Source organism: Ranitomeya variabilis, chromosome 6, assembly GCF_051348905.1.
Source record: "Ranitomeya variabilis isolate aRanVar5 chromosome 6, aRanVar5.hap1, whole genome shotgun sequence".
In the NCBI taxonomy this organism is placed as follows: domain Eukaryota; kingdom Metazoa; phylum Chordata; class Amphibia; order Anura; family Dendrobatidae; genus Ranitomeya; species Ranitomeya variabilis.
The window spans coordinates 220,892,796-220,919,396 of NC_135237.1; the positions used below are offsets into that span (position 1 = coordinate 220,892,796).

Below are 26,601 nucleotides of genomic sequence, written 5' to 3' on the forward strand. Positions count from 1 at the left end.
AACTCAAAAAACAAAGAAGCAAAACTTAGCTTAATTTTGCAAGAGCCAGGACCAGCAGACAGGAGCAACATAAGGATCTGATTACAACAATGCCAGGCACAGGGCTAAGGATCCAGGAAGTTAATATAGCGACACCCCTGGACTAACGACCCAGGTGAGTGCCAAACAGAAAAAAGACAATCCCAGAGTCATACCACTAGTGACCACAAGAGGGAGCCAAAAAGTCTAATTCACAACAGTACCCCCCCCTTAAGGAGGGGTCACCGAACCCTCACCAAGACCACCAGGGCGATCAGGATGAGCAGCGTGAAAGGCACGAACTAAATCGGCCGCATGCACATCAGAGGCAACCACCCAGGAATTATCCTCCTGACCATAGCCCTTCCACTTGACCAGATACTGAAGCCTCCGCCTGGAGAGACGAGAATCCAAGATCTTCTCCACCACGTACTCCAACTCGCCCTCAACCAACACCGGAGCAGGAGGCTCAACAGAAGGAACCACAGGTACAACGTACCGCCGCAACAAAGACCTATGGAACACGTTGTGAATGGCAAACGACACCAGAAGATCCAAGCGAAAGGACACAGGATTAAGGATTTCCAATATCTTGTAAGGACCGATGAAGCAAGGCTTAAATTTAGGAGAGGAGACCTTCATAGGAACAAATCGAGAAGACAGCCATACCAAATCCCCAACACGAAGTCGGGGACCCACACCGCGGCGGCGGTTGGCAAAACGCTGAGCCTTCTCTTGTGACAACTTTAAGTTGTCCACCACATGATTCCAGATCTGCTGCAACCTATCCACCACAGAATCTACCCCAGGACAGTCAGAAGGCTCCACATGTCCCGAGGAAAAACGAGGATGGAAACCAGAGTTGCAGAAAAATGGCGAAACCAATGTAGCGGAACTAGCCAGATTATTAAGGGCAAACTCAGCCAACGGCAAGGTCACCCAATCATTCTGATCCGCAGAAACAAAACACCTCAAATAAGCCTCCAGAGTCTGATTAGTTCGCTCCGTTTGTCCATTAGTCTGAGGATGAAAGGCAGACGAAAACGACAACTCAATGCCCATCCTAGCACAAAAGGATCGCCAGAACCTGGAAACAAACTGGGATCCTCTGTCAGACACAATATTCTCAGGAATGCCGTGCAAACGAACCACATTCTGAAAGAACACAGGAACCAGATCGGAAGAGGAAGGCAGCTTAGGCAAAGGTACCAAATGGACCATCTTAGAAAAGCGATCACATACCACCCAGATGACAGACATGCCCTGAGACACCGGGAGATCTGAAATGAAATCCATGGAAATGTGTGTCCAAGGCCTCTTCGGGACAGGCAAGGGCAAGAGCAACCCGCTGGCACGCGAACAGCAAGGCTTAGCTCGAGCACAAGTCCCACAGGACTGCACAAACGACCGCACATCCCGTGACAAGGAAGGCCACCAAAAGGACCTAGCCACCAGATCTCTGGTGCCAAAAATTCCCGGATGCCCTGCCAACACCGAGGAATGAACCTCGGAAATGACTCTGCTGGTCCACTTATCAGGAACAAACAGTCTGTCAGGTGGACAAGAGTCAGGTCTACCAGCCTGAAATCTCTGCAACACACGTCGCAAATCCGGAGAAATGGCTGACAAGATAACTCCCTCTTTAAGAATACCAACTGGTTCAGCGATTCCCGGAGAGTCAGGCACAAAGCTCCTTGAAAGAGCATCAGCCTTCACATTCTTTGAACCCGGTAAATACGAGACCACAAAGTCAAAACGGGAGAAAAACAATGACCAGCGGGCCTGTCTAGGATTCAGGCGTTTAGCAGACTCGAGATACATCAAATTTTTGTAATCAGTCAAGACCACCACACGATGCTTAGCACCCTCGAGCCAATGACGCCACTCCTCAAATGCCCACTTCATGGCCAACAACTCCCGATTGCCAACATCATAATTCCGCTCAGCAGGCGAAAACTTCCTCGAGAAAAAGGCACAAGGTCTCATCACAGAGCAACCAGGGCCTCTCTGCGACAAAACGGCCCCTGCCCCAATCTCAGAAGCATCCACTTCAACCTGAAAGGGAAGTGAGACATCAGGCTGGCACAAAACAGGCGCCGAAGTAAACCGGCGCTTCAACTCCTGGAAAGCCTCCACGGCTGCAGGAGCCCAGTTAGCAACATTATGACCTTTCTTGGTCATATCCGTCAAAGGTTTAGCAATGCTAGAAAAGTTAGCAATAAAACGACGGTAGAAGTTGGCAAAACCCAAGAACTTCTGAAGACTCTTAACTGACGTGGGTTGAGTCCAATCATGAATAGCACGGACCTTGACTGGGTCCATCTCTACCGCAGAAGGGGAAAAAATAAACCCCAAAAAGGGAACCTTCTGTACTCCAAAGAGACACTTTGAGCCCTTAACAAATAAAGCATTCTCACGCAAAACCTGAAACACCATCCTGACCTGCTCTACATGCGAGTCCCAGTCATCAGAAAAAAAACAGAATATCATCCAGATAAACGATCATAAATTTATCCAGATACTTCCGGAAAATATCATGCATAAAGGACTGAAACACTGAAGGAGCATTAGAGAGCCCAAAAGGCATCACCAAGTACTCAAAATGACCTTCGGGCGTATTAAACGCGGTTTTCCATTCATCTCCTCGCTTAATGCACACAAGGTTGTACGCACCACGAAGATCTATCTTGGTGAACCACTTGGCACCTTTAATTCGGGCAAACAAGTCTGACAACAAAGGCAAAGGATACTGAAATTTAACAGTGATTTTATTCAAAAGCTGATAGTCAATACAAGGTCTCAAAGATCCGTCCTTCTTGGCCACAAAAAAGAATCCCGCACCAAGAGGGGAAGAGGAAGGACGGGTATGCCCCTTCTCCAGAGATTCCTTGATATACGAACGCATTGCGGTATGCTCAGGTACAGACAGATTAAATAGTCTTCCCTTAGGAAATTTGCTACCTGGAATCAAATCTATGGCACAGTCACAGTCCCTATGAGGAGGCAGAACACTGGACCTGGACTCGCTGAACACATCCTGATAATCAGACAAATACTCAGGAACTTCCGAAGGAGTAGAGGAAGCAATAGACACCGGCGGGGAATCACCATGAATACCCTGACAGCCCCAACTTGACACAGACATTGCCTTCCAATCCAAGACTGGATTATGAGTCTGTAACCATGGCAAACCCAAAACGACCAAATCATGCATTTTATGCAGAACAAGAAAACGAATCACCTCCCGATGTTCAGGAGTCATGCACATGGTTACCTGTGTCCAAAACTGCGGTTTATTTTCCGCCAATGGCGTAGCATCAATACCCCTCAGAGGGATAGGATTAACCAACGGCTTAAGAACAAAACCACAGCGCTTGGCAAATGACAGATCCATAAGACTCAGGGCAGCACCTGAATCCACCTACGCCATAACAGGGTAAGAGGACAATGAGCAAATTAAAGTCACAGACAAAATAAATTTAGGTTGCAAATTACCAATGGCGACAGGACTAACAACCCTTGTTAGGCGTTTAGAGCATGCTGATATAACATGTGTAGAATCACCACAGTAAAAACACAACCCATTCTGACGTCTATGATTTTTCCGCTCATTTCTGGTCTGAATTCTATCACATTGCATCAAATCAGGTGTTTGTTTAGACAACACCACCAGAGGATTAGCGGTTTTGCGCTCCCGCAAACGCCGGTCAATTTGAATAGCCAGCGCCATGGAATCATTCAGACTTGTAGGAATGGAGAAACCCACCATCACATTCTTAATGGCTTCAGAAAGGCCATTTCTGAAGTTTGCGGCCAGAGCACACTCATTCCACTGAGTAAGCACGGACCATTTCCGAAATTTTTGGCAATACACTTCAGCTTCATCCTGGCCCTGAGAAATAGCCAGCAAGGCTTTTTCTGCCTGAACCTCAAGATTGGGTTCCTCGTAAAGTAATCCGAGCGCCAGAAAAAACGCATCAATATTTGCCAATGCCGGATCTCCTGGCGCTAGCGAGAAAGCCCAATCCTGAGGGTCGCCCCGTAAAAAAGAGATAACAATTTTAACTTGCTGAACTGAGTCTCCAGATGAACGGGGTCTCAGAGATAGAAACAATTTACACTTATCCCTGAAATTCCTAAACTTAAATCGGTCTCCAGAAAACAGTTCAGGAATAGGTATTTTAGGTTCAGACATAGGACTACTGGTAACAAAATCTTGTATGCTTTGCACACGAGCAGCAAGCTGGTCCACACTTGTAATCAAGGTCTGGACATTCATGTCTGCAGCAAGCTCAAGCCACTCAGAGGTAAAGGGGAGGAAGAGAGGAAAAAAAAATAAAAAAATTCAGAATTTCCTTTCTTATATCCCACTTCTGCAATGCATAAAACATTCAATGTTGGCCTGGCATACTGTTATGACCCCAATGGCAGAGGGTCTCAGGAATCAATACCAAGTCTGCAAACACAAAAAACCAGCTCATAGGGCAGTGGTAACTGGACTGACTGATCATATATCTGATCCTAGCACCACAAATAGAAGTAGCCGGGGAACGTGCCTACGTTGGTTCTAGACGTCTCGCGCCAGCCGGAGAACTAACTAACTCTAGAAGGGAAAAGAAAGACCTTTCTTGCCTCCAGAGAAAAGACCCCAAAAGTTGGATACAAGCCCCCAACAAATAATAACGGTGAGGTAAGAGGAAAAGACAAACATAAGAATGAGCTAGGTATTTAGCAAAGAGAGGCCCTCTAGCTAATAGCAGAATATAGTAAGATGACTTATATGGTCAGCAAAAACCCTATTAAAATATCCACGCTGGATATTCAAGAACCCCCGAACCGTCTAACGGCCGGGGGGAGAACACCAGCCCCCTAGAGCTTCCAGCAAGGTCAGAAATCACATTTAGTACAAGCTGGACAAAAATAGTAGCAAAGCAAGTAACTCAAAAAACAAAGAAGCAAGACTTAGCTTAATTTTGCAAGAGCCAGGACCAGCAGACAGGAGCAACATAAGGATCTGATTACAACGATGCCAGGCACAGGACTAAGGATCCAGGAAGTTAATATAGCGACACCCCTGGACTAACGACCCAGGTGAGTGCCAAACAGAAAAAAGACAATCCCAGAGTCATACCACTAGTGACCACAAGAGGGAGCCAAAAAGTCTAATTCACAACAGGTGTCGTCAGCATAGAGATGGTACTGGAAACCAAATCTACTGATTGTTTGTCCAATAGGGGCAGTATACAGAGAGAAGAGGAGGGGGCCTAGGACTGATGCTTGAGGAACCCCAACAGTAAGGGGAAGGTGAGAGGAGGAGGAACCAGCAAAACATACAGTGAAGGATCGGTCAGAGAGATAGGAGGAGAACCAAGAGAGAATGGTGTCCTTGATGCCAATGGAGCGGAGCATAGTGAGGAGGAGCTGATGATCTACAGTGTCGAATGCTGCGGAGAGATCCAAGAGAATTAGCATGGAGTAGTGACCATTAGATTTAGCTGTTAGTAGGTCATGAGAGACTTTAGTGAGGGCAGTTTCAGTAGAGTGTAAAGAGCGGAAGCCAGATTGAAGAGGGTCGAGAAGAGAGTTATCTGAGAGATAGCGAGTAAGACGGGAGTGGACCAGGCGTTCGAGGAGTTTAGAGATGAAGGGAAGATTAGAGACAGGTCTATAATTAGCGGCACAATTTTGGTCGAGTGAGGGTTTTTTAAGTAATGGATGTATGATGGCATGCTTAAATGAGGAGGGAAAAATACCGGAAGTGAGGGAAAGGTTGAATATTTTTGTTAGGTGAGAGGTGACAGCCGGGGAAAGGGACTGGAGGAGATGTGACGGAATGGGGTCACTGGTGCAAGTGGTCGGCCGAGAAGATGCAAGGAGCCTGCTTACTTCCTCTTCTGTAACTGGTTCAAAGTCAGAGAGTGAACTAGATGCAGTGGGGGAGGGAGGACAGTGCATGGTATGAAGAGATTGGGAGATGATTTCCTGTCGAATGTGGTCAATTTTTTCTTTGAAGTAATTGGCCAGATCGTCAGCGCAGAGATCTGTGGTTTGGGCCTGCTCTCTTGGGTTGAGTAGGGACTGGAAAGTGTCAAAGAGACGTTTAGGGTTATTGGACAGCATGGTGATGAGGGTGTTGAAATAGGTTTGTTTGGAGAGGTGAAGGGCAGAGTTGTATGTTTTTAGCATGAACTTATAATGGATGTGTATATATGTATATAGGAGTGGTGTCTGTATATAGAGGGATGTCTGCATATAGGAGTGGTGTCTGTATATAGGGGGATGTCAGTATATAAGAGTAGTGTCTGTATATAGGGGGATGTCTGTATATAGGAGAGATGTCTGTATATAGAGGGATGTCTGCATGTAGGAGTGGTGTCTGTATATAGGGGGATGTCAGTATATAGGAGTGATGTCTGTATATAGAGGGATGTCTGTGTATAGGAGATATGTCTGTATATAGGGGGATGTCTGTATATAGGAGTGGTGTCTGTATATAGGAGTGGTGTCTGTATATAGAGGGATGTCTGTATATAGGAGTGGTGTCTGTATATAGGGGGATGTCAGTATATAGGAGTGATGTCTGTACATAGGGGGATGTCTGTACATAGGAGAGATGTCTGTATATAGGGGGATGTCTGTATATAGGAGAGATGTCTGTATATAGGTGTGGTGTCTATATACAGACACCACTCCTATATACCGACATCCCTCTATATACAGACACCACTCCTATATACAGACATCCCCCTCATATACAGACATCCCCTTCATATACAGACATCCCCCATATTTATAGACATCCCCCTTATATACAGACATCCCCCTTATATACAGACATCCCCCTTATATACAGACATCCCCCTTATATACAGACACCCCCCTATATACAGACACCCCCCTATATACAGACACCCCCCTATATACAGACACCCCCCTTATATACAGACATCCGATTCCATATATACAGACATCCCCCTTATATACAGACATCCCCCTATATACAGACATCCCTCTAAATACAGACACCACTGCTATATACAGACATCACCCTATATACAGACATCCCCCTAAATACAGACACCACTCCTATATACGGATATCCCTCTATATACAGACACCACTATATACAGACATCTCTCCTATATACAGACATCCCCTATATACAGACACCACTCCTATATGCAGACATCCCTCTATATACAGACACCACTCCTATATACAGTCATCCCTCTATATAGACACCACTCCTATATACAGACATCTCTCCTATATACAGACATCCCCCTATATACAGACATCCCCCTATATACAGACACCACTCTGTATATAGGGGGATGTCTGTATATAGGAGTGGTGTCTGTATATAGGGGGATGTCTATATAGGGGGATGTCTGTACATAGGAGAGATGTCTGTACATAGGAGAGATGTCTGTATATAGGAGTGGTGTCTATATAGAGGGATGTCTGTATATAGAAGTGGTGTCTGTATATAGGGGATGTCTGTATATAGGAGAGATGTCTGTATATAGGAGTGGTGTCTGTATATAGAGGGATGTCTGTATATAGGAGTGGTGTCTGTATATAGGGGGATGTCAGTATATAGGAGTGATGTCTGTATATAGGGGGATGTCTGTATATAGGAGAGATGTCTGTATATAGGGGGATGTCTGTATGTAGGAGAGATGTCTGTATATAGGAGTGGTGTCTATATAGAAAGATATCCGTACATAGGAGTGGTGTCTGTATATAGAGGGATGTCTGTATATAGGAGTGGTGTCTGTATACAGAGGGATGTCTGCATATAGGAGTGGTGTCTGTATATAGGGGGATGTCAGTATATAGGAGTGGTGTCTGTATATAGGGGGATGTTTGTATATAGGAGTGGTGTCTGTATGTAGAGGGATGTCTGCATATAGGAGTGGTGTCTGTATATAGGGGATGCCTGTATATAGGAGGGATGTCTGCATATAGGAGTGGTGTCTGTGTATAGGGGGATGTCTGTATATAGGGGATGTCTGTTTATTGGAGAGATGTCTGTATATAGGAGTGGTGTCTGTATATAGAGGGATGTCTGTATATAGGAGTGGTGTCTATATAGAGGGATGTCTGCATATAGGAGTGGTGTCTGTATATAGGGGATGTCTGTATATAGGAGATATGTCTGTATATAGGAGTGGTGTCTGTATATAGGGGGATATCCGTATATAGGAGTGGTGTCTGTATATAGGGGGATGTCTGTATATAGAAGAGATGTCTGTATATAGGGGATGTCTGTATATTGGAGAGATGTCTGTATGTAGGAGTGGTGTCTGTATATAGGGGGTATCTGTAAATAGGGGATGTCTGTATATAGGAGAGATGTCTGTATATAGGAGTGGTGTCTTTATATAGAGGGATGTCTGTATATAGGAGTGATGTCTATATAGGAGTGGTGTCTGTATATAGAGGGATGTCTGTATATAGCAGTGGTGTCTGTATTTAGGGGGATGTCTGTATATAGGGGGATGTCTGTATATAGGGGGATGTCTGTATATAAGGGGGATGTCTGTATATAGTGGGATGTCTGTATATAAGGGGGATGTCTGTATATAGGGGGATGTCTGTATATAAGGGGGATGTCTGTGTATAGGGGATGTCTGTATATAAGGGGGATGTCTGTATATAAGGGGGGTGTCTATATAAGGGGGATGTCTGTATATAGGGGATGTCTGTATATAGTTGCATGTCTGTATATAAGGGGGATGTCTGTATATAGGTGATGTCTGTATATAAGAGTGATGTCTGTATGTCTGTATATAGAGGGATGTCTGTATAGAAGGGGGATGTCTGTATATAAGAGGGATGTCTGTATATAAGGGGGATGTCTGTATATAGGGGGATGTCTATAAATATGGGGGATGTCTGTATATATGAGGGATGTCTGTATATAAGGGGGATGTCTGTATATAAGGGGATGTCTGTATATAAGGGGAATGTCTGTATATGAGGGAGATGTCTGTGTATAGGGGGATGTCTGTATATAATCGGAATGTCTATATATAAGGGAGAAGTCTGTATATAGGGGGATGTCTGTATATAAGGGGGATGTCTGTATATTAGGGGGATGTCTATATAAGGGGTATGTCTGTATATAAGGGGCATGTCTGTATATAAGGGGGATGTCTGTATATAAGGGGGATGTCTGTATATAGGGATATGTCTGTGTGTAAGGGGGATGTCTGTATATAAGGGGGACGTCTGTATATAGGGGGATGTCTATATAAGGGGATGTCTGTATATAGGGGTATGTCTGTGTATAAGGGGGTGTCTCTATATAGGGGATGTCTGTATCTAAGGGGGATGTCTGTATATAGGGGGATGTCTGTATGTAAGGGGATGTCTGTATGTAAGGGGGTGTCTGTATATAAGGGGGATGTCTATATAGGGGGATGTCTGTATATAAGGGGTATGTCTTTATATAATGGGGATGTCTGTGTATAAGGGGGATGTCTGTACATGGGGGATGTCTTTATATAAGAGTGATGTCTGTGTATAGAGGGATGTCTGTATATAAGGGGGATGTCTGTATACAGGGTGATGTCTGTTTATAAGGGGGCTGTCCCTATGTAGGGGCGGTGTCTCTATATAAGGGGGGTGTCTGTATATAGGGGAATGTCTGTATATAAGGGGGATGTCTGTATATAAGGGGGATGTTTGTATATAAGGGGATATCTGTATATAAGGGGGGTGTCTCTATATAAGGGGGATGTCTGTATATAAGGGGGATGTTTGTATATAAGGGGATGTCTGTATATAAGGGGGATGTCTGTATATAGGGGGATGTCTGTATATAAGGGGGATGTCTGTATATAAGGGGATGTCTTTATTTAAGTGGGATGTCTATATAGGGGTAAGTCTGTATATAAGGGGGGTGTCTGTATATAAGGGGGATGTCTGTATATAGGGGGATGTCTGTATATAGTTGGATGTCTGTATATAAGGGGGATGTCTGTATATAAGAGGGATGTCTGTATATAAGAGGGATGTCTGTATATAGAGAGATGTCTGTATATAAGGGGGATGTCTGTATATAAGAGGGATGTCTGTATATAAAGGGGATGTCTGTATGTAGGGGGATGTCTAAATATGGGGGATGTCTGTATATGAAGGGGATGTCTGTATATGAGGGGGATTTCTGTATATAGGGGATGTCTGTAAATAAGGGGGATGTCTGTATATGAGGGGGATGTCCCTATATAAGGGGGTGTCTCTATATAAGGGGGATGTCTGTATATAAGGGGGATGTCTGTATATAGGGGATGTCTGTAAATAAGGGGGATGTCTGTATATGAGGGGGATGTCCCTATATAAGGGGGTGTCTCTATATAAGGGGGATGTCTGTGTATAAGGGGGATGTCTGTACATAGAGGATGTCTGTATATAAGAGTGATGTCTGTATATAGAAGGATGTCTGTATATAGAAGGATGTCTGTATATAGAAGGATGTCTGTATATAGAAGGATGTCTGTATATAAGGGGGATGTCTGTATACAGGGGGATGTTTGTGTATAAGGGGGCTGTCCCTATATAAGGGGGGTGTCTCTATATAAGGGGATGTCTGTATATACGGGGGATGTCTGTACATAGGGGATGTCTTTATATAAGAGTGATGTCTGTATATAGAGGGATGTCTGTATATAAGGGGGATGTCTGTATACAGGGGGATGTCTCTGTATAAGGGGGCTGTCCCTATATAAGGGGGTGTCTATATAAGGGGGATGTCTGTATATAAGGGGGATGTCTGTATATAAGGGGGTGTCTGTATATAAGGGGGGTGTCTATATAGGAGGATGTCTGTATATAAGGGAGATGTCTGTATATAAGGGAGATGTCTGTATATAAGGGGTATGTCTGTGTATAAGGGGGCTGTCCCTATATAAGGGGGGTGTCTCTATATAAGATGGATGTCTGTATATAAGGGGGATGTCTGTATATAAGGGGGATGTTTGTATATAAGGTGGATGTTTGTATATCAGGGGGATGTCTGAATATAAGGGGATGTCTGTATATATGAGTGGTGTTTGTATATAGGGGGATGTGGCCAAAGTGGCTACCGGGAAGCTGTGTGCACCAAATTGGCAACCAAGGATTCCTGCATGATAAAATGGCTACCCTGGGGCAGGGCCCTGCATGCCAGACATGCTCCTGAGGTTCATTGGTAGCTGGCAGCGCTGTTCAAGCACCATGTATTTCCTTCAGGAAATGCCCATCTAGTTATAGTGCTTTGGCACTACATAGTAATCCGAACGTGGTTAACTTCTTATTATAGTGCTTTGGAACAAAGCCCTATTTTGTAATCCGAACGTGGTTAACTTCTTATTATTATTAGGCTATTTTCTGCAATTAATGCGGCCCAAACCGCTGCACGCACAGACTCCAGTGAGGCGTCATTTCGAAGCCAGCATCCACGAGAGGTGTGTTAAGTATTTTTCGTGTCGATCCAATTTGTAGTTTTTTTAAAAATTGCATTTAAAAAAAAAAAATTTCCCATAGGAAATAATGGCGAAATTTCCATTACCCCCAACTCGACCTTCCAAAGATGGCAGCTATGCAAATGTACGGTGTCCATTTTAGGACATGATCATTTATCAAAGTCAAACATCAGAATAAAGTGACTATGACACCCTCCCGTCCCCTGTGTGAAAAGTAAGTGCACCCCCAATCCCGTGTGTGAAAAGCAAGTGCTGCGAGTGACCCCGCACCCCAAATCGGACCCTGAGTGGCCCCGCCCCCTAAATCGGACCCCGAGGGGCCCCGTCCAGCAAATCGGACCCCGAGGGGCCCCGCCCACCAAATCGGGCCCCGCCCACCAAATCGGATCCCCAGGGCCCCCGCCCACCAAATCGAACCCCGAGGGGCCCCGCCCACCAAATCGGACCCCCAGGGTCCCCGCCCCCCCAAATCGGACCCCGAGAGGCCCCGCCCACCAAATCGGACCCCCATGGCCCCCTCCCATTAAATCGGATCCCCAGGGGCCCCGCCCACCAAATCGGACCCCCAGGGGCCCCGCCCACTAAATTCGCACCTGAGGTTCCCCTCCCACTAAAGTGGCACCTGAGGTTCCCCGCCCACCAAATTGGCACCTGAGGTTCCCCGCCCACCAAATTGGCACCTGAGGTGCCCCGCCCACCAAATTGGCCCCTGAGGTGCCCCGCCCACCAAAGCAGTCCTGAGGGCATCCAAGTGTAAAACTCTTGCAGGGGCAACCTGAGCACCATTCCAAAGCACTATCTGTAGTTCCTTCAGGAAATACCCATCTAGTTATAGTGCTTTGGAACAAAGCACTATATTGTAATCCGAACATGACAATAAGTTTCATCAGATCTTTTGAGCAATTGCTCAGAGCAGAGTTCCATTCCTCCTCAAAATCCGCTGAATATACAGTTGTGGGCAATTTTTTGACCTGCAGACCTCTTGGGATCATGTCTTTAGCCACATAGTTATTTAGTGTGGTCTGATCCCACCATACTTTTGTTTCTTGCACCATAAGTGCTTGCATTTTATTTAAGTTCTCATTAAGGGTTAATATACCCACATTGACATCTTGTTGGGTGGAAAACACCTGTGCAGCTTTGCGCAATCTATCTCTAGACAGGTCCATAGCCATACTGATATGTGAGATAAATAAAAAAATGCTCTGTATCCTTAGGCCACTTAATCGGCAATAAAGAAGTACAATTGTACACAGTCAATATTTAGGGAGCAAATCTGGGAGCTCGGCAATCCAGCAATATACATAAAGAGAAAAAAAAGGGGGAGGTAGCCAGCTCACCAGTAATCACCGCAGGTGCACGGAACTCCGCTGCAGGCAGGCGTAATGTTCATGGAAGAAAAAAAAATTGAGTTCCAGCTCCTTAAAACAATTCTTTTATTGAATCCAAGTATAAAATCCAAATGTCCATGGTGTATACACTCCCACCAATAAGTGCCCAGGATGACAGAGCTATAACGGCAACGCGTTTCCATCAGAATGATCTTTATCAAAGCCATATTTCGGTCTGGTTGTGCTCCTCTATAAGAGGCTATTCCTCCAACCAGATCGTTTGTCTAAGTCACATGACAATTCACAAGGTCCTATTTTAAAACCAATATATAAACATATAAGACAGCTTAAAAATATTCATCTCACAATCAGCAGTAATGTAACAGTTTCAATTCTTTTATTTAATCCCATTGGGACATGGGTATTTAATTGGAAAATCCAATATGCTTCTCGTGTGAGAAGACGGCGTCTGATATCGCCGCCACGAGGAGATGCATTCACCCGTTCTATTCCTTGGACCTGGAAATATGTGGTACTACGTGCATGGTGCATAACAAAATGTTTTGATGCTGCCGATATATTTCTATTTTCATTGCGCACATTCCCTATATCATACAGGTGTTCTCTAATGCGTGTTTTTAATTTTCTGGTTGTGCAGCCCACATAGGATAAGTTGCACTCTGTACATTTAATTGTATATACTACATTGGATGAATTGCAATTAATATATTGCTTGATATCAAATTCAATTGTTTCATCCACATTTTGAAAAGTTTTAGCGACAGCTGCAACTTTACATGTACTGCAGTGGGTCGTGCCACATCTAAAGAACCCTGAGCAACTCAACCAGGTTTTTGTAGATTTAATCCCATCAGAGCGGAACATATTTGGGGCTATCTTACTACCAATTGTGGGGGCTCTTCTAGATACCACATTTATCCCAGAATTCAATATATCATACAATTTTTGATCTTCATATAAAATGGGCAGATATCTATAAATGATATCTTTGATTTTAGCAAATTGTGGGCTATATTGAAAGCATATATATGTTTTTTTTTCACTGTCTGAATTATTATTTTTTTGAGATGTAACTAGCTCTTTACGATCTCTTCCACTTACAATTCTTTTTGCCCGATTAATTGTCCATTGTGGGTATTTGCGATATTTTAATTTATTTGCTATCTGATTTAATTCGCCTTCTAAGTCCCCCTCCTCGCTACAATTTCGCTTAATTCTGGTGAACCAGAACCAATTAATCGGGCAAAAAGAATTGTAAGTGGAAGAGATCGTAAAGAGCTAGTTACATAATAAATAAATAATAATTCAGACAGGGAAAAAAAAAACATATATATGCTTTCAATATAGCCCACAATTTACTAAAATCAAAGATATCATTTATAGATATCTGCCCATTTTATATGAAGATCAAAAATTGTATGATATCAGTCAAGCACGGTTGTCTGTATGGTGATTGTGTGTTCAATTTTAAAGTGAACAATAAAAATATAGTTTTATCCAGTATTTGAGAGGGTACAAGGTTTTTTGTTTAATTTTCCAAGTTTGAATTTTTATGCCCTTAAATCACAGAGATATGTCACACAAAGTAACATTTCCCACATGTCTACTTTACATCAGCACAATTTTGGAGCCAACATTTTTTTTGTTACGGAGTTATAAGACTATGTGCACACTCTGCGGTGTGCTCTGCGGGTTCTCCCGCAGCGGAATTGATAAATCTGCAGGGCAAAACCGCTGCGGTTATCCCTGCAGATTTATCGCGGTTTGTTTTGCGATTTCCGCTGCGGGATTACTCCTATACTATTGATGCTGCATATGCAGCATTATGCAGCATCAATAGTAATGTTAAAAATAATAAAAATTGGCTATACTCACCCTCTGATGTCCGGATCTCCTCGGCGCTGCACGCGGCGATCCGGTTCCAAAGATGCTGTGCCGAGAAGGACCTTCATGACGTCACGGTCATGTGACTGCGGCATCATCACGGTCATGTGACCGTGACGTCACCGCAGGTCCTGCTCGCACAGCAAACTGGAGACCGGACGGCGGCGTGCAGCGCTGAGAGGTGAGTATAGCATTATTTTTTATTTTAATTCTTTTTTTTTTACACTATTTATGCTTCCCAGGGCCTGGAGGAGAGTCTCCTCTATTTATCTAGTTATCCGCTTACTTCCCACATCGTGGGCACAGCCCCATGCGGGAAGTAAGCGGAACAATGCATTTCTATGGGTGCAGAATCGCTGCGATTCTGCACAAAGAAGTGACATGCTGTGGGTTGTAAACCGCGGCGTCTCTGCGCGGTTTTTCCCGCAGCATGTGCACTGTGGTTTGCGGTTTCCATAGGGTTTACATGTTAATGTAAACGCAATGGAAACTGCTGCGGACCCGCAGCATCAAAATCGCCGCGGATCCGCGGTAAAAACCGCAAAGTGTGAACATGGCCTGAGGGTTAAAAGTTGACCATCAATTTCTCATTTTTACAACACCAATATTTTTTAGGGACCACATCACATTTGAAGTCATTTTGAGGGGTCTATTAGATAGAAAATACCCAAGTGTGACACCATTCTAAAAACTGCACCCCTCAAGGTGCTCAAAACCACATTCAAGAAGTTTATTAACCCTACAGGTGTTTTACAGGAATTTTTGGAATGTATAAAAAAAAAATGAACATTTAACTTTTTTTCACAAAAAATTTATTTCAGCTCCTATTTGTTTTATTTTACCAAGGGTAACAGGAGAAAATGGACCCCAAAAGTTGTTGTACAATTTGTTCTGAGTACGCTGATACCCCAAATGTGGGGGTAAACCACTGATTTGACTGGATGCAACCACTGGTTTTTCAATGCAAAATTGACTGGAATAGAGATGGGACGCCATGTTGCGTTTGGAGAGCCCCTGATGTGCCTAAACATTGAAATCCCCACAAGTGTCACCATTTTTGAAAGTAGACCCCCTAAGGAACTTATCTAGATGTGTGGTGAGCACTTTGACACACCAAGTGCTTCACAGAAGTTTATAATGCAGAGCCGTCAAAATAAAAAATCATATTTTTTCACAAATATGATCTTTTCACCCCCAATTTTTTATCTTCCCAAGGGTAAGAGAAGAAATTGGACCCCAAAAGTTGTTGTACAATTTGTCCTGAGTACGCTGATACCCCATATGTCGGGGTAAACCACTGTTTGGGCGCATGGGAGAGCTCGGAAAGGAAGGAGCTCCGCTTGACTTTTCAATGCAAAATTGACAGGAATTGAGATGGGACGCCATGTTGCGTTTGGAGAGCCACTGATGTGCCTAAACATTGAAACCCCCCACAAGTGACACCATTTTGGGATGTAGACCCCTAAGGAACTTATCTAGATGTGTGGTGAGCACTTTGACCCACCAAGTGCTTCACAGAAGTTTATAATGCAGAGCTGTCAAAATAAAAAATCATATTTTTTCACAAATATGATCTTTTCGCCCCCAATTTTTTTATTTTCCAAAGGGTAAGAGAAGAAATTGGACCCCAAATGTTGTTGTGCCATTTGTCCTGAGTACGCCGATACTCCATATGTGGGGGTAAACCACTGTTTGGGCGCATGGCAGAGCTCGGAAGGGAAGGAGCGTCATTTGACTTTTCAATGCAAAATTGACTGGAATTGAGATGGGACACCATGTTACGTTTGGAGAGCCCCTGATGTGCCTAAACATTGAAACCCCCCACAAGTGACACAATTTTGGAAATTAGACCCCCTAAGGAACTTATCTAGATGTGTTTTGACAGCTTTGAACCCCCAAGTGTTTCACTACAGTTTATAACGCAGAGCCTGTGAAAATAAAAATTCTTTTTTTTTCACAAATTATTTTTTAGCCCCCAGTTTTGTGTTTTTCCAAGGGTAACAGGAGAAATTGGACCCCAAAAGTTGTTGTCCAATTTGTCCTGAGTACGCTGATACCCCATATATGGGAGGGAACCACCGTTTGGGCGCATGGCAGAGCTCGGAAGGGAAGGAGCGCCATTCGGAATGCAGACTTAGATGGATTGGTCTGCTGGCGTCACGTTGCATTTGCAGAGCCCCTGATGCACCTAAACAGTAGAAACCCCCACAAGTGACACTATTTTGGAAACTAGACCCCCCAAGGAACTTATCTAGATGTGTTGTGAGAACTTTAAACCCCCAAGTGTTTCACTACAGTTTATAACGCAGAGTCGTGAAAATAAAAATTATTTTTTTTCCCACAAAAATGTTTTTTTTTAGCCCCCCAAATTTTTATTTTCCCAAGGGTAAAAAGAGAAATTGGACCACAATAGTCCAATTTGTCCTGGGTATGCTGATACCCCATATGTTGGGGTAAACCCCTGTTTGGGCGTACGGGAGAGCTCGGAAGAGAAGGAGCACTGTTTTACTTTTTCAATGCAGAATTGGCTGGAATTGAGATCGGATGCCATGTCGCGTTTGGAGAGCCCTGATGTGCCTAAACCCCCAATTCTAACTGAAACCCTATCCCAAACACACCTCTAACCCTAATCCTAACCATAACCCTAACCATACCCCTAACCCTGACACACCCCTAACCCTAATCCCAACCTTAAATGTAATCCAAACCCTAACTTTAGCCCCAACCCTAACCCTAACTTTAGCCTCAACCCTAACTGTAGCCCTATCCTTAACCCTAACTTTAGCCCCAACCCTAACTAGCCCTATCCTTAACCCTAACTTTAGCCCCAGCCCTAACCCTAGCCCCAACCCTAGCCCTAATCCTAGCCCTAACCCTAGCCCCAACCCTAACTCTAGCCCCATCCCTAGCCCTAACTTTAGCCCCAGCCCTAACCCTAGCCCCAACCCTAGCCCTAACCCTAATCCTAACCCTAGCCCCAACCCTAACCCTAGCCTTAACCCTAATGGGAAAATGGAAATAAATACATTTTTTTAATTTTTTTGTTTTCCTAACTAAGGGGGTGATGAAAGGGGGTTTGATATACTTTTATAGCAGGTTTTTTAGCGGATTTTTATGATTGGCAGCTGTCATACACTAAAAGACGCTTTTTATTGCAAAAAATATTTTTTGCATTACCACATTTTGAGACCTATAATTTTTCCATATTTTGGTCCACAGAGTCATGTGAGGTTTTGTTTTTTGCGGGACGAGTTGACGTTTTTATTGGTAACATTTTCGGGCACGTGACTTTTTATCGCTTTTTATTTCGATTTTTGTGAGGCAGAATAACCAAAAACAGCTATTCATTAATTTCTTTTGTAGGGTGCGTTTATACCGTTCCACATTTGGTAAAATTGATAAAGCAGTTTTATTGTTCGGGTCAGTACGATTGCAGCGATACCACATTTACATCATTTTTTTATGTTTTGGCGCTTTTATACGATAAAAACTATTTTATAGAAAAAATAATTATTTTTGCATCGCTTTATTCTGAGAACTATAACTTTTTATTTTTTTGCTGATGATGCTGTATGGGGGCTCGTTTTTTTGCGGGACAAGATGACGTTTTCAGCGGTACCATGGTTATTTATATCCATCTTTTTGATTGCGTGTTATTCCACTTTTTGTTCGGTGGTATGATAATAAAGCGTTTTTTGCCTCGTTTTTTTTTTTTTTTTTTTTTTTTTTACGGTGTTCACTGAAGGGGTTAACTAGTGGGACAGTTTCATAGGTCGGGTCGTTACGGACACGGCGATTCTAAATGTGTGTACTTTTATTGTTTTGGTTTTTTTTTATTTAGATAAAGAAATGTATTTATAGGAACAATATATATTTTTTTTTTCTTTATTTAGGATTTTTTTTTTTTACACATTTAAAAAAATTTTTTTTTACTTTGTCCCAGGGGGGAAATCACTGTATAGTGACAGATCGCTGATCTGCAGGGCTCCTGGCTTACCAGTGGCTGCTCTGAGCAGGCGCTTGGTAAGCCACCTCCCTGCAGGACCCGGAAGTAGCCCCGCGGCCATTTTGGATTCGGGGCCTGCAGGGAGGAGACGCTCGGCTCGGTACAAGGTGTGCACATCGCCTTGTACCGATCGTCTCAGGGAAGCACGCAGGGAACATGTTTGATCGCAGTGTGCTGGGGGTTAATGTGCTGGGGGCGGTCCGTGACCGCTCCTGGCACATAGTGCCGGATGTCAGCTGCGATAGTCAGCTGACACCCGGCCGCGCTTCCCCCGTGAGCGCGGCCGATCGCATATGACGTACTATCCCATCACTGGGAATTAAGTCCCAGGTCACCTTGACGGGATAGTACGTCATATGGGATTAAGGGGTTAATGTTATCTTACCCTAACAATATTTGACAGTGAAGTGAGAAATCTGATTACTACTTACCCTATATACTAGAGTATAAGCCGATTCGAGTATAAGCCTGCTATAGGTAGCCCCCTCATCCTTATTCTGGTATGCCTGGCCCCCTCATCCCTATCCTGGTATGCCTGGCCCCCTCATTCCTATCCTGCTATGCATGGCCCCCTCATCCCTATCCTGCTATGCATGGCCCCCTCATTCCTATCCTGCTATGCATGGCCTCCTCATCCCTATCCTGCTATGCATGGCCCCCTCATCGCTATCTTTGTATTCATTGCCCCCATCAGAAAAGCATTCAAAAAGTAAAGCTTCCTATTTACCCTTCCCTGCACTCCCTCAGAGCGTCTTGTTCCAATGTCAGCAGCTGATTTATGCTTGTAAGCAGCACATGGCAGTGACTTCATGCGCTGCTTAAAAGCAGAGGACAGCTGCCGGAATTCTCACTGCTTTCCATGCCGGGACTGTGTGTGTGGAAACTAATGAATATTCATTGCTCTTTAATAGCCGGCACAGTAAACATCACATGTGCCTGCTATTGAGGGAAATGAATATTCACTGCTCTTCATACCCAAGGAGAGCAGTGAACATTCATTCCTTTAAGTAGCGGGCACACATGATCGCCTGGCCGCTACAGGAAGGCGGCAGCTGTTACTACTATGCCCGTTATTAAAGAGCAATGAATATTCACTATGAGCGTAGTGAATATTCATTTCTCTTTAGCAGCGGGCACAGGAGTTAGCTGCTGCAACCGGCTCCTACCTCCTGTAACCCGCTGCTCCCCCGCTCCCCCTCCATCTTGTGTGACTCTCACTGGAGTATAAGCCGAGGGGGGCTTTTTCAGCATACAAAATGTGTTGAAAATCTCGGCTTATACACAAGTATACACAGTATATTTTCAGTGAAGTGATTTTTAGGCAGATTTGCATTAGAAATTCAAATCTGAAATGGTCACTGCATGAACATGAGTTATAGTCATACTTTTTTTACAGGGTAAATAGATAAATGTTTATTTGTTTTCCTTTTATCATAACTTAAAGTCTGAAATTCTATTTCTTAAGGTAATAGCTGCTGCAAAAAAAGGTTTCCAAGCTGTGGGCTATGAGTTAAATCCTTGGCTTGTGTGGTATTCAAGATATAACGCATGGAAAGAAGGTGTACATCAAAATACCAAATTTCACATATCTGATTTATGGAAGGTAATTATTTTTTTATCTCTTCTAATTGTCAGTATCTAAATTTCTCTTACAAGTGAAATCCACAATTAATAGATCCTACCCTTTCCATTAGCTGAAATATAGTGTAAACTGTGCATCTGTGAGCATCTAGGGAACATGTGTTTGAGACTATATAAATCTGTTCCCAATATTTTTTTCAGTGTGAGAAAACTCTTAGGCTGGAAAACCCCTTTAAAGTTCTAAAAAGACCGCTGAATCAATGATCAGTGGTGGATTTGTGTAGGGCCCACCAACGAGACCCCCACAAATCTTATCTGATTCTCCTTTAGCTACAGAATTCTGGCTGGGAAGAATTGGATTGAGTGACAGGCTGCGCATTTGCCCAGCCATTCTATTCAAGTCTATGACACAAAACATAGAAAAAAATAGTGTGTAATTATTGCTATGAACCAGACAAAAAGCAGAGCAGCACAGCCACAATGTCCAACAAGACGTCAAATATATACTTTCAATAGTTGGTTGCCCAGTGGCTACACGGAGGTGCTCGCGTGATATAGAGAGTTAAATCATGTACAAATCATAGAACAAACACGGCAGCACTCACCGATCCTGAAGTCAGAAGTTCTTTATTTAAACATGTAGAAAAGACATCTTCACGGCTCAGGGGAACAAGGCAGTGAAAGGAGTGTGCAGGGAGAGACGACGGCCGTTTCGCGCTAGAGACAGCACGATCTATGATTTGTACATAATTATTGCTATCTAAGTCAATGTGATTGACTTGAGACCAAGGGGGAACTGCAGAATTTTTAATTTAAGCAGAATCATTCAGCACTCAATCATTGTGGGAGAATGAACTTTTTTATTTGGGACACACATTTCAGTTTTATACCACAATTTTAACAACAGTTTTATGAATTAGGGCCATAGACTGGCACATTACAATTAGGTTTCTTTGGGAGTGAGACAACATAATGATTATAGTAACTGGTTGTAATTAAGGATGAGTGGACCTGTGGAAGTTCGGGTTTGGCTGAACTAGAGTTAAAAGTTTGGTTCGGTATATGAACTTGACCCCAAACCTGAATACAAGTCAATGTGAACTCAAACTACTGTGCGTTAAAATCGCTGTAAAATGGTCATAGTAAGGGCTAGGGGGCTGAGAAAGGAAGGTAAATGAGGGTAAGAGCAGGACAGTTCTCCCTGCAAATAAATTTGGATAAGAAATTACTTAACCCCTTAACGACCGCCGATACGCCTTTTAAAGGCGGCAGTTAAGGGTACTTAAACCACAGCGCCGTTAATTAACGGCGCTGTGGAAAAAGTGAATAGCGCCCCCCAGAGTTGGATTTTCTCTGGGGTCTCGGTTACCGGGGGTAGTCGAGACCCCAGAGAACATGATTCGGGGTTTTTTTACTGACCCCCGGGTTGCGATCGCCGGTAATTAACCGTTTACTGGTGGTCGCAAAAAAAAACAAAACGCAATTTGCCATTTAATTTCTCTGTCCTCCGAGGTGATCGCACATCAGAGGACAGAGAAATGTGGTCCCCGATCGCCCCCCGATACTCACCTGTCTCCCCCGGTGCTCCTCGTGGCTCCCGATGGGCGCCGCCATCTTGTTCCGGCCAAAAAATGGCGGGTGCAGTGCGTCCGCCGGCCGGCACCTGGAAGATCTTTGGGGTCTCGGCTGCTGAGGGTAGCCGAGACCCAAAGAACATGATCGAGGTCAGTTTTTACCGACCCCTGTTTTGCGATCACTGGTAATTAACTGTTTACCGGCAACCGCAAAAAAAAGCAGTGTGTCATTCTCTGTCATCTGATGTGATCGCACATCAGAGGACAGAGAAATAGGGGGATTCGGGGACCCTGTTATACTTACCGGTGTCCCTGGGTCCTCCTGCGTCCCCTCCTGCCCGCCGGCTTCTTCATCCTGTAAGAAAATGGCGGGCGCATGCGCAGTGCGCCCGCCATGATTTGCCGGCCGGCAACTACAGGAGTTGGGGCTAAATTTAGGGTTGGGGCTAAATTTAGGGTTAGGGTTGGGGCTAAATTTAGGGTTAGGGTTGGGGCTAAATTTAGGGTTCGGATTGGGGCTAAATTTAGGGTTAGGGTTGGGGCTAAATTTAGGGTTAGGGTTGGGGCTAAATTTAGGGTTAGGGTTGGGGCTAAATTTAGGGTTAGGGTTGGGGCTAAATTTAGGGTTAGGGTTGGGTCTAAAGTTAGGGTTAGGGTTGGGGCTAAAGTTAGGGCTAGGGTTGGGATTAGGGTTAGGGTTTGGATTAGGGTTGGCATTAGGGTTACGTTTGGGATTAGGGTTAGGGTTGGGATTAGTGTTAGAGGTGTATTGGGATTAGGGTTAGGTTTGAGGTTAGGGTTGAGATTAGGATTAGGGGTGTTTTGGGGTTAGGGTTGTGATTATCGTTAGGGTTGTGATTAGGATTATGGATCGGGTTGGGATTAGGGTTAGGGGTGTGTTGGGGTTAGGGTTAGAGTTAGAATGGGGGGGGTTTCCACTGTTTAGGTACATCAGGGGGTCTCCAAACACGACTGCCAATTTTGCGCTCAAAAAGTCAAATGGTGCTCTCTCCCTTCTGAGCTCTGCCGTGCGCCTAAACAGTGGTTTACCCCCACATATGGGGCATCAGCGTCCTCGGGATAAATTGGACAACTTTTGGGGTCCAATTTCTCCTGTTACCTTTGTGAAAATAAAAACTTGGGGGCTAAAAAATCTTTTGGGGTCTAGTTTCCAAAATGGGGTCACTTGTGGGGGATTTCTACTGTTTAGGTACATCAGGAGCTCTGCAAATGCAACATGATGCCCGCAGACCATCCCATCAAAGTCTGCATTCCAAGCGGCGCTCCTTCCCTTCCGAGCCCCGATGGGTGCCCAAACAGTGCCCCCCCCCACATATGGGGTATCAGCATACTCAGGACAATCTGGTCAACAGACTTTGGGGTCCGGTGTCTCCTGTTACCCTTGAGAAAATAAAAAATTGCAGGCTAAAAAAATCATTTTTGAGGAAAAAAAAAGGATTTTTTATTTTCACGGCTCTACTTTATAAACTTCCGTGAAGCACCCGGGGGGTTTAAAGTGCTCACCACACATCTAGATAAGTTCCTTAAGGGGTCTAGTTTCCAAAATGGTGTCACTTGTGGGGGGTTTCTACTGTTTAGGCACATCAGGGGCTCTCCAAACGCGACATCGCGTCCGATCTCAATTCCAGCCAGTTCTACATTGAAAAAGTAAAACGGCACTTTATCGCTTCCAAGCTCTGCGGTGCGCCCAAACAGTGGTTTACCCCCACATATGGGGTATCGACGTACTCAGGAGAAATTGCACAACAACTTTTGTGGTCTAATTTCTCCTGTTACCCTTGTGAAAATAAGAATTTGTGGGCGAAAAAGTCATTTTTGTGTAAACAAATGCTATTTTTTATTTTCACGGCTCTACGTTATAAACTTCTGTGAAGCACTTGGGGGCTCAAAGTGCTCACCACACATCTAGATAAGTTCCTTAAGGGGTCTAGTTTCCAAAATGGTGTCACTTGTGGAGCTTTTCCACTGTTTAGGCACATCAGGAACTCTCTAAATGTGACATGGCATCCGATCTCAATTCCAGCCAATTCTGCATTGAAAAAGTCAAACGGCGCTCCTTCTCTTCCAAGCTCTGCGGTGCGCCCAAACAGTGGTTTACCCCCACATATAGGTTATCGGCGTATTCAGGAGAAATTGCACAACAAAATTTATGGTTAAATTTCCGTTTTTACACTTGTGAAAATAAAAAAAAATGGTTCTGAAGTAAAATGTTTGCAAAAAAAAGTTAAATGTTCATTTTTTCCTTCCACATTGTTTCAGTTCCTGTGAAGCACGTAAAGGGTTAATAAACTTCTTGAATGTGGTTTTGAGCACCTTGAGGGGTGCAGTTTTTAGAATGGTGTCATACTTGGTTATCTTCTATCATATAGACCCCTCAAAATTACTTCAAATGTGATGTGGTCCCTAAAAAAAAATGGTGTTGTAAAAATGAGAAATTGCTAGTCAACTTTTAACTCTTATAACTCTCTAACAAAAAAAAAAAATTGTTTCCAAAATTGTGCTGATGTAAAGTAGACATGTGGGAAATGTTATTTATTAACTATTTTTTGTGACATATCTCTCTGATTTAAGGCCATAAAAATACAAAGTTTGAAAATTGCAAAATTTTAAAATTTTTCGCCATATTTCCGTTGTTTTTTTTTTTATAAATAATCGCAAGTAATATCGAAGAAATGTTACCACTAACATGAAGTACAATATGTCATGAAAAAACAATCTCCGAATCTGCAGGATCTGTTAATGCGTTCCAGAATTATAACCTCATAAAGTGACAGTGGTCAGAATTGTAAAATTTGGCTCGGTCATTAAGTACCAAATTGGCTCTGTCACTAAGGGGTTAAAATAACATAGAAATAAAAAAAGAAAAAATTATAATTCTGAACCAGGATGAGGAGGAGGTGGTTGTGGAGGAAGTGGAAGTGGCAGTGTATGTGGAAGAGGCGTAGGAGGAGGAGGAGATATCTAACACTGTTTTTGTGGGGGGTTTTTTAATTATTTTGTCTGCCTCTGAAAAAGGGAGTGTAATAATAATCTGACCACTCTTTGTATACAGTAGGTTTAATATTCTACACTTTTTTTGAGTTGAAAACAATAAGATGAGCATAAAATTGGGGACATGGCTGTGTTCCTGGTGGTGGTGTAGGTGATACAGGGAGAGAGAGGCTGTGATCAATCTGTGCCTGCTATGCTCCGAAATGAAACACCTTCCTCTGGTACAAGCAGGTGACAGGACGTTCTGTATATTTTTGTAGGCCCGATTCCAGCTAGATGAATGGTGAGGCCCAAACAAGTAGGGGTGGTTTTATGTGTTTCAATACTTTTTATTACATTTTTAAATATTAACAGAAATATAATAAGAAGGGAAAAGGGAGGAAGAAAAGATAGCTGTAAATAATTCTTTAAATAAGGAGTAATTGGGATAGTATTATTGGGAAACGATAATTAAGGGAAGGGAGAACTTAAATGCGTAGCTTTTCTTTAGATGTTACAATAAAATGCATAATACACTTTATTACATTTATTACACTGTAACTTAATATTTGTTAATGGTTCCATTTCATATAGAATAGAATTATAATGAATCAGACTATGAATGGGAATTCTCCCATAATTCACATTTAAAAAAAAAAAACTTTTCAAGAGTATTATTTGCTAAGGCATAGGAATATTCATAAGTTTTTTGAAGCAAAATCTTGTTAATAATATCCGACACTGTAGGGACATTTCGTTTCTTCCAGAAAGCTGTGATTGAGTTCTTAAGCACCAGAAATACATGGATTAACAAAGTTGGGTTAATATTCTCCATATCCAATGAAAGAAGGGTCATTTGGGGAGTTATAGTTATGTATCGCTACAGTAGCTGATTAATAAAAGAGAATGCCTCTTTCCAAAATGTTCTTAATTTAGAATATTTTCAAAAAATGTGCAAAATGTCACTATCTTGTCCACAATTTCTCCAACATTGAGATGAGGGCTTCGGAATGGTTTTTGCCGATCTTAGGGGAGAAATACCATTTGGTAAGAGACTTGTAGTAAGATTCATGGAGGCTCATACATATATTGGATGAGTATCTTAGTTTCATACTTTCCTGCCATTGAGCTGTAATAAATTGCTTCCTTAAAATTTTCCCATCTCAACATTTAAAGATTTTTTTCAAAGAGAATGTCATTATTAAAATGATCATAAATAGTGCTGGTTTTCCAAATGAGTTTATTGTTTGTGTTGCCTAAGAATTGACCAATAAACTCTGGAAAAGGATGTCTGTTTATTAACCCCTTCATGACCCAGCCTATTTTGACTTTAATGACCTGGCCGTTTTTTGCAATTCTGACCAGCGTCCCTTTTTGAGGTAATAACTCAGGAACGCTTCAACGGATCCTAGCGGTTCTGAGATTGTTTTTTCATGACATATTGGGCTTCATGATAGTGGTAAATTTAGGTTGATAATTTTTGCGTTTATTTATGAAAAAATGGAAATTTGGCGAAAATATTGAAAATTTCGCAATTTTGAAATTTTTTATTTTTATTCTGTTAAGCGAGAGAGTTATGTGACACAAAATAGTTAATAAATAACATTACCCACATGTCTACTTTACATCAGCACAATTTTGGAAACAAAATTTTTTTTGCTAGGAAGTTATAAGGGTTAATATTTGACCAGCGATTTCTCATTTTTACAACAAAATTTACAAAA

General features: G+C 43.0%; 1 protein-coding gene across 7 annotated transcripts in view; it reads left to right on the forward strand.

Annotated features, from left to right (window-relative positions):
- The window catches only part of ATPSCKMT (ATP synthase c subunit lysine N-methyltransferase), a 764,992-nt gene that overhangs the window by 360,740 nt on the left and 377,651 nt on the right, over window positions 1-26,601 (forward strand). For all 7 annotated transcript variants that reach the window (XM_077269465.1, XM_077269466.1, XM_077269461.1 and 4 more), the window contains exon 3: window positions 20,197-20,334. In XM_077269465.1, coding sequence (XP_077125580.1) covers window positions 20,197-20,334 — 138 coding nt within the window. The remainder of the gene's footprint in view (window positions 1-20,196; window positions 20,335-26,601) is intronic.